The 8,935-nt window shown below is 36.4% G+C and overlaps 2 protein-coding genes across 2 annotated transcripts; both read right to left on the reverse strand.

The window, feature by feature from the left end:
- Window positions 1–1,219: 1,219 nt before the first annotated feature.
- Window positions 1,220–2,274, reverse strand: LOC121753402 (NAC domain-containing protein 6-like). The gene is made up of 3 exons (XM_042148693.1): window positions 2,034–2,274; window positions 1,705–1,961; window positions 1,220–1,620 (listed from the first exon to the last, which is right to left on the reverse strand). The coding sequence occupies exons 1-3, from the start codon at window positions 2,191–2,193 to the stop codon at window positions 1,348–1,350; spliced, it is 690 nt and encodes a 229-aa protein (XP_042004627.1). The 5' UTR covers window positions 2,194–2,274; the 3' UTR covers window positions 1,220–1,347.
- A 2,430-nt stretch (window positions 2,275–4,704) lies between these two features.
- On the reverse strand, window positions 4,705–8,474 carry LOC121751888 (serine/threonine-protein kinase BSK1-like). Its single transcript, XM_042146697.1, has 9 exons — window positions 7,781–8,474; window positions 7,489–7,624; window positions 7,116–7,249; window positions 6,907–7,012; window positions 6,238–6,323; window positions 5,656–5,844; window positions 5,411–5,575; window positions 5,208–5,321; window positions 4,705–5,099 (listed from the first exon to the last, which is right to left on the reverse strand). Exons 1-9 carry the CDS (start codon window positions 8,138–8,140, stop codon window positions 4,845–4,847), a joined length of 1,545 nt encoding a protein of 514 aa, XP_042002631.1. The 5' UTR covers window positions 8,141–8,474; the 3' UTR covers window positions 4,705–4,844.
- Between the last annotated feature and the right edge of the window lie 461 nt (window positions 8,475–8,935).

The raw sequence follows: 8,935 nt of genomic DNA on the forward strand, positions 1-8,935 counted from the left end.
TCATTCACCAACGAATCATCCACAACCTCACACATACACATACATAAACGCATATCCACATACTTTCTCATGCAAAACATCAATCCCAACCAATTAATTTTTAGATCTATGATTTCTACACTCACTATATGCATGAGGAGATCAAGAAACATGGGTTCAATGGAAAGGATGAGAAAGAGAATTCAAATATACCTTTCTTGTTAAAAAACAATCGGTAGGAAAGATAATTGATGCGATTCTTCGATGAATCTTGAATTTCCAAATCCAAATTGATGCAAGAACAAAGGATTGGTGGAGAAGGAGAGGAAGAGAGGAAAATCAAATAGGAATAGGATTTAAATTTGGTAAGATATGGTAAGATTTAATTGGATTTTAAATCAAGGAATGAGACAAACAAGATACCAATTAAATCCACAAAATAATTCCTTCTCCTAATTACTAGGAGATTTTGAAAATCTCAAGGGATGACATAATTTGGTTTGGATTTAATTTGGATAAATATCCCAAAGCAATTAATTAAATCCAAGAAGGAAAATATTATATCCAATAAATAGGAGGGCCGAAAATTTCAAATAAAATGGCTAGAACAATTATGCATGATCCCATTTAATTTAATTACATATTGGAAGCTTAATCACATTAACTCACATAACTCACAACAACCAATTCACATAATTAACTCAAACACATATAGACTCAATTTCCACAAAAGAAATTCTTACTCAACATTCACCTTAATAGAAATAGAAGTCGCAAAATTTCAGGGTGCTACACATATAATGGAAAAAAAGTTGTAGTGGAGTATTATTTTGTCTATTGATTAGCAATCAAAGTATCAGCAATATCTGTATTAAATCACATGGTTGGCAGGTCCATCAATGAGAAATGAGGAGAGAGCATAGCAGAGGTGCAATTCTTTTTTATAAAAGTGAGGTAGGTCTTCGTGCAACCTACAAATAATGTAGTTGTAGATGTGTGTCCTCCAACAGAAGCACAGATCTACAAAGTTATACGAGTTGTATTTTCTTTTGTGTGAGCTTGAGGCTTCATCATTATATATAATATATCGTTGAGAAATGTGCATATTGATTGATCCACATTATTAGGCAACTGCACATTTTAAAAATTGGTTTTTCTGTGATAAATGCAATTATTATAGTATATATTGCAGAGACAATTAAAAGTAAGGAATCCCCTCGTGTGGGTGTGGCCAATTATGTAGAGAATGTAATAGCACATTATGACAGTTGATTTAGTAGAAATAAAGAGGTTGATATTGGTCTTGCAAAGACAAAGCGCTTCCAAGTAACAAAAATATAGTTAGAATGAGGGTATTTTGTGGAAGAATTAGCACAATGGGATGAAAGGTGTAAAGTTATCAAGCCATGGGCTTAAATTAAGGCAAAAGGAATCGTGCATCCAATCAGTGGTGTTCATGATAGGCAGCTGCAGCTCAGGTAAATTGTTGGGCAACAACAAAGTGGGGGAAGAAGGTCTCTCTCTCTTGGGATGTTGAGAGAGTGAGTTTGGGGATTCATCATCCATTGCAGCCCTCTGCTCTAACACTTTCAAAGAAGTAGCCTTCATGTATATCTTACACACTACTATATCTCTATCCTCCTGCATTTCCATATCACCCATTACTTAATATACACTTATATATCTATACTTGTCAAAAACATACTCTAGTTATTAATCTACCACCTTGTTGGGCTTGTCGGGAAGCCGATACTCGTTCATGATCCAGTTGGTCTTGGTGCCACGTGGTGCTCTCCCCTCGTAGAACACCAGCGTCTTCTTCAGCCCAATCACTCTCGACGACCCGCTGTGTATCTGCCGGTCCGACCCCGTAGCCTTCCAGAAGCCGTTGGCGGTGGTGCGGTTCGGCCGCCCTCCGCCACCATGCTTCCTGTCTCTCGGCACCATGAAGTACCATTCTCTCTCCCCTGTTTTCGCCAGTTCTGCAAACCAACACAAGTACTACTAGTATTTCTATTTTAAGAAACAAAACAGAATAACAGATTGATGCTTACGTGGCAATTCATTGGGATGGTAGTTGTATATATTCAAGAAACCGATCACATCGCCGCTCATCTTCGTCCCCAAAACCATGCCTTTCAGGTAGAAACTCAACAGCTCTTCCTCAGTCGGATGGAATCTGAATCCCGGCAGACATTTACATTCCTCCTCCATCCTTCCACTCCAACTCTAATTCTTCTTGCTTTTTCTTTCTTACACCTGATGTCGATTAATGTGTGTGGACTCTGTTTCTTGCAATGCACACTCACACAAAAAACACTTTCCATGTATGCTTTATTTATATATGCAAAACAAAGCCCATCAATTTTATTTTTTTATCTTTAAAAAATATTACTAATGGACTCAAGTCACTAAACTCTAGTCTTTGTGGGCCATAACGCGGTTTTTGTAATTGGAATTTAGATCATGATTATCGCTACTAAATTACCATCCCTTTCCTATCTATTACTATATACCCCATCTCTCCCTAATAATTTATTTATTATTTATTTCTTTTTTTTAAATTTATCACTATCACTTTTGTATTTTTTTTAATGGATCTCACATTTCACTAGCTCATTCACACTCATATTTTATTACTATAAAATTAATATTCTACTATATAAACTTACTTTCAAATTGTAACATATTATTAAGGACATATAGAGTATCTAAAAAATAAAAATGTTTGAACTACCTTAAAATAACAACTTCAAAATTTATCACTTGGCAGTACAAAAAAAATAGTCCGCGGCACGCAATGTATCAATACTTATATGTTTTGCACTTCCAACTTATAAGTTCTCATTTAAAGATACTAGTTCGCAACTAACCACTCCCTATAATATCTTAACTAACCACTCCCTATAATATCTTAAACTTTTCAAATTCTCCATAACAATAATTTAGATAAACAATTTTCTTTTGGGATGGAAAATTTAATGTGATCATCCATTTTAACTTTTACATTAATATTTTCTTAATTCAAATAATATTGGGATTCATATATTAAGTATAAGATAAACGTCATGAGTCAATAGAAAATAATCAACGATAGAACAGGTCATACTAGGAATACATATATACACAACCTTGTAAGGAAATTCCTTTCATATGTTTACATTGTTTCACATTAACATTGAATCATATTAATATACAAGGAAATGAACAAAATGCTGAATTCTTAGCTTAAACAAACCCTGCTTCAGATCAAAGAAAAATAATCTTGACTATAATATCTTGAATTTGAATTCAACAAATTTACTCCTAGGTCATACCCATGGAACTTTGAACTACAGCTACTCACTTATACTACTATTTAATTTGATTTCAAAAGTTCAAGTCTTTCGTTAAGTTTTGAAATATTAACGTTATTTAATTTACAAGTAACTGTAATTTTTAATTTTTAAATATCTACTATAATTATGACATTCTAATATCTTGTACTATGATCATTTTATAAATTTCTTGTTTGCTTTAAACTTTAAAACACAAAACAATATCAACATCGTTTACAGTATAAGTTAAATTGGAATAATAGAAAGGAATCAGGCAGCCACATATATACTTATAATTTGGACATAAAAGAATTGCAAAATTTCTGAGTAAATATTGAAACCGCGTTAGGCTATTATATAGGAGAAAAAATCACATAGACTTGGAAAGTCTTTCACGAAGACGTCTACTTCAAAGTGTGAGTCGTGACTATCATAACGATTTTAATCCTATTCATGTTTTTTCCCTTTATACAAATTCTTAAATGTTATTTGACTCATTCAAATGACACTAAATTCAAATGTCCAAATTTGATCGCAACATAGTAGCACGTATATATAATGGCAAAGTTCCTTTAAACTAATTATTCATTCATTCATCTGGGAAAAATACCAAGATAATATAGCATGGCAACAAAACTCTCGTTTATTTATTCACCCTCTAAGAAAACTAGATTCTTCTTATTACCGACAAATTAGTAACTATCATAAGCGGTTTAGAATATAGAAATAGCAAAAATGCTATGTCTAAAAATAGTTTGGAAAAATAATTGAAGCAAAGTAAACATATTGCGTTATATGTCAATCTTCATTCGCCAATGAGAATAATTGTCTCACCATATATTTAATTTTGATAAACTCAAAACAATTGTTTTGTTTTGTTTTTTTTTTTTGTTTTTAACTCAAAACAATTGTTAAGTGTTGAAGGTTCACAAATGAAATGCAGACCACACATATTGGATATCGCCTATCCAATAAAATAACACGTACTATATATTTTGAATATGTGGTCTACCGAAACATAAAAGTGATCTCTAATGACTAGATAAAATAAGCTTAAAGTAAAAATTTAAGATAAAGAAAATATAAGAAAACAAACAAAAAACTAAATCATAGCTCTAATTTATAATTTTCCAAAATTTAAATACGTCTAATGTTCCACCATTCCATAACTACTACAAATAAAGTTAGTAGTAGAGATAATTTCTTACTGCCATTTTTCTCTATGCTACAATATGCTTATTTATACTTTATCTATTGTGTATTAAAACATGAGTGTACGTAAACGTAAACGTAAATGTAAATGTAAATGTGACTTTATTTTGTAGACAAAGCTATGCAATGCCCTGATGTGGCCTAAATAATTTGTTTTTTAGATTTGAGAAGTTTCATAAATATAAATCAACAGAAATCAGGAAATGAATGAATCTCTTATTAAGGCAAAAAGATGTTGTACATTACATACATTGTTGATTTCAGCAAGAAAAGCTAGAATTTTTTCTGAGCCAAAAAATTTACAAACTTAGGAAAGATTAAAAAGGTGTGAAATTGTTAAGTGGGCCTTCCTCCTTTCTGCCTCTTCTCTTCCAATCCAGTTGCATCCTTGAGCATGTCTGCAGCATCCTGATGCATGTCGAGTTTCGCGAGGGCAACCGACTGCATGTAGAATGCAGTCGGCCAGTCCGGATACACGATCTGCGCTTGCATCGCGTCTCGGAGAGCCACATCAGGCTGGTCGTTCATCAGATGACACAGACTACGACGAGCGTATACAGTTGGAGAAACCATCGTGCCCACGTCTATGAACTGCATAAACAGACAAAACAAACGTGCTCAGACAAAATCGATCTTGTTTGATCATGTAATCATTCAAATACGCAATTATATGTATCGTCAATGAAATGGGAATCGAACCTGAGAGTAGCAGTCGACAGCGGTCTTGAAGTCCTTGTCGCGGAACGCGAAATCCCCACGCTTTCTGGCATCGAGCATATCTCTCATCTGCTGTGTCCACTCTTGGAACGACAACTGAAAGTCGAAGGAAGATTAAGCCAAAAGAGAAATGCTAAAAGTTTGACAAAAACCGCAGGCACTGGTGAGCTACAATTCAAGATTACCTCATTCGTTCCCTCATCATCCCGGTAGTGTGCAGTCACCAAGATTTGGTGTATAGCCGTCAGGTCCAGTCGAGAACAAGCCTCGCCCATAGGCGAAAGTGGGCGCTGCGGTGTTGGGGGGCTCTCTTCGTGCTTAGAGATCCCAAGCATGACATAAGATGGCACCTGAAGTACAAAATCGAGTTCATAGAAAGCATAATAAAACACGATTCATTTGATACGAGACAGTAGTTTCAGATGCTTACATCTGATTTAGGCTGGAGCGGAGAAAGAGTAGCAACGAGATCCTTTATATTAGGTCTCTCCCTAGGTTCGTATTGTAAACACTGAGAGGCAAGGCCAACAACGATTGTTGCTACTTCAGTCGAGAACTTCCCCTCCAGATGAGAATCCATCAATAGTATGATGTTTTTACCTCGTATCATATCAAGCGCCTGCATATGGAGCAGAGCAAACAAGCTTATACAATATCGCATTTGAACTTTCATAACCATCACTAAATTCGGGGAGGCTCTGTAAAGCGATTAGCCATAATAGGGAACGAAATATTTCCATCACGAGCAAACAGGAACACAAAGATTGGGATTACGTATATCAACTCACCTACAGCAGAATAGGAACATTGCATATGATTTTCGTTACTCGAAAAAAAAAGTCCATAGTGATCGAAGAGATGACATAGCAGTACATGTGTATCATCGACATTAGCACATCTAGCAGGTAACAACACTTCAACTAGGCATATGCTAGGACGCGAATTATTGGACAAACATGAAATGAAACAGATAAGAAATTAAAAAGATGTTAAGATGACGATAGAAACGAACATGAGTTGGAGGTATGTGTTTGCCACTCAGTAGATCCAAGAGGACAGTTCCGAAGCTGAAGATGACGCTTTCAGGGGTAACCCTTCCTACAATACACATATAACAGGTAATATAGTGATAATTCAGTTCATTCAAAGATGAAATGAAACAAAGAAAAAATAAAATAACTGAGCCTAAGCTTAGAGGCTTAACCCTAGAATATTTCTTAAGACAGTGCAACTTTTGGATTGATAAATGATTGAACTTGTTCGTAGACTAATAGGTGACATTCGTTCAGACAGAAGTTCCAGAACTAATGAGATGTCATCAACAACTTAAAAGGCCATTGCTAATGTAGGCCCTCGGTTCTCACTAAATAGTAGTAGCAGTACTACCTTGTGCAACTGTTGACTACGAAGAATCACATGACTGATTATGAGAGTGATATATCAAGCAAAACTTTTCAAGTACATTTATATGTTAAATCTTTTGTCTTTGCATTTCAGTAGTCACATTCTCATCTATTCGAGTCAAGAAGCTGGCACAAAAAGATACCTAAAATTAGCAAGCAAGAAAACAAGCAGCGCATGTGTCCATATGCACATGCAACCAGAAAGCTCAATAAATTCACATCTAATCACGTGAAACAAGTTATGTCCTCGTCCACATATAACATTCTTTCAAGGTTACCGTTTTTCAAATATTCAGGGGGAGTGTAGGCAAGGTTTGTGCTATAACTCTTCCCATCTCGACTGTTTTTCATCAGCCCGAAACATGAAATCCGAGGATCACCATCCTGCAAACATGAGGCAAATTTCGATCATTATAACACTCAAACAGAAATTTAACTGGTATCAGTGAGAGTCGAGCCTGCCAACTAACAATATTTGTAGAATCACCTCATCAAAGAGAACCCTGTAAGCATTGAGATCATGATACAACGGACGGCCCTCAGTGCAGCAATATTCCAAGGCTTCAGCTATGTAAAGAGCAACTCTCAAGCGCATTGCCCATTCAATGGTCTGTTTTTCCCCTGTCGAATTTGAAGAAGAGAAGAAACAATTTTCCCCATTTATTGTCTAACATAATACACACAAGCAGGCACAAAAGATCACATTAGTCTGCAATTTTACGAATCAAGAACGGATTCCAAAGAAATGCAAGCATACAAGAATCAAAAGACTCAATCCAACAATCAATTGCAGCATTCAAATCATTTCAACAAAGGGAAGTAACTTCTAAACAGACACACACCAAAATTCAAATACATACAGTGGAATAAATGCTTGGCAAGAGTGTCGTTGGGCATGAACTCAGCAATCAACAACCTCTCATCACCATCACAGCAATACCCTATCAAATTTGCCAGCCTCCGGTGCCTCAACTTCCCAACCCCCCATGCCTCCTCCTACAAACACAACAAAATTCCACCAAAAATCAAATCTTGCAAACATCATAGTATAAGAATCAAACCACTGATGACAAACAACACATGCCCACTATAACAAAACACAAATACACACATCCCATCACAAAAAGATCAAAACTTTATGTATATATATACCGCAAACTGTTTGGGGTCAGGCCAAGACAGCTTAGGAAACCTCTTCACGGCGATCCACCGGCGGTTTTGCAGGCGGCCTTTGTAGACAACATTAGGGGCTTTTTCACCGCTCTCTGAGACAATAAAATCTGGGTTGAAGTTATTCGTAGCAGCTTTGAGGTCTGCAAATGAAAACTCGCAGAAAGAGGGAACCCCAGAGGAGGTCACACCGGGCTCCGCCCCGCCGCCAGCTGCGGCGGCGGAGGCAGACGGCGGCGGCGCTCTACCACCACCTACAAGCTGCACCGCCCCCTGATTTTGGAGCTTCTCCTTTTCCGGGTGCGTCTCCGTTGGTGGGAATTTTGAAACACAGCAGCCCATAATCAAGAACCTCTCTTTCTCTCTCACCAAACCTACTTTTGTTCAACTTTCAAGTTTCAAGATTGCAACTTGGACACGAGTAAAGCATTAATCGAGAGAGGGAAACAGTCTGGAGGGTGTAAAGGAACAGTGAAAAGGCAAAGATGAGATCTTTTTTCTCGTAATCCAGCTCAATCACTGCCTCTTTCTCTCTCCTCAGGCTTTATTTACATGCAGTAAACACATTGTTTGCAATTAATCAACTTGGCACCTGGGCTGATTAGGCTTTAAGCAACAAGCATTGATTGATTAAGTGGTATTTAAGCACTGATTTTCGAGATTCTTAACCGTGTAAATTAGTGGGAAATCAAGAATAGGGAAAGGCATCTAATCTTATATCTCAGACATATCATATCGTCGGTCTCTTATCGTAATCGACACGTGGCGGTGATTGGAAAGTCGGTAGGGAAGATGAGGAAAAGTTAAGACCAATTTCTTGTTTTCAACTGCAGAATTTGCTAATTTGATAAAATAAGCGTTGGTTAATGTCGAAGTGTATTCTTAGTTATGAAATTTTATTTTTGTCAATTGCTCCAATTATACCATATTCTCTCTATTTCTCTTATATGAATCTTGCCGGTTTTGTTATCAATTTGAATTCCGTTTTTTGTAATTACTAGCTAAATGTAGGCATGCATACGGTTCAAAAACCGCCGGTTCCGATTTGAATTCCGTTTTTTGTAATTACTAGCTAAATGTAGGCATGCATACGGTTCAAAAACCGCCGGTTCCGATTTGAATTCCATTTTTTGTAAT

This window comes from Salvia splendens, chromosome 10, assembly GCF_004379255.2.
Source record: "Salvia splendens isolate huo1 chromosome 10, SspV2, whole genome shotgun sequence".
NCBI lineage: Eukaryota > Viridiplantae > Streptophyta > Magnoliopsida > Lamiales > Lamiaceae > Salvia > Salvia splendens.

Coding starts and splice junctions, on each gene's coding strand:
- LOC121751888 (XM_042146697.1), bottom strand. CDS start 8,140: ATGGGCTGCTGTGTTTCAAAATTCCCACCAACGGAGACGCACCCGGAA. Junction 5,576..5,655: donor CGCTCCAGCCTAAATCAGAT/GTAAGCATCTGA, acceptor TTTGTACTTCAG/GTGCCATCTTATGTCATGCT. Junction 5,322..5,410: donor ATGATGAGGGAACGAATGAG/GTAATCTTGAAT, acceptor TTCGACTTTCAG/TTGTCGTTCCAAGAGTGGAC.
- LOC121753402 (XM_042148693.1), bottom strand. CDS start 2,193: ATGGAGGAGGAATGTAAATGTCTGCCGGGATTCAGATTCCATCCGACT. Junction 1,962..2,033: donor CCATCCCAATGAATTGCCAC/GTAAGCATCAAT, acceptor GTTGGTTTGCAG/AACTGGCGAAAACAGGGGAG. Junction 1,621..1,704: donor TTCCCGACAAGCCCAACAAG/GTGGTAGATTAA, acceptor ATGGAAATGCAG/GAGGATAGAGATATAGTAGT.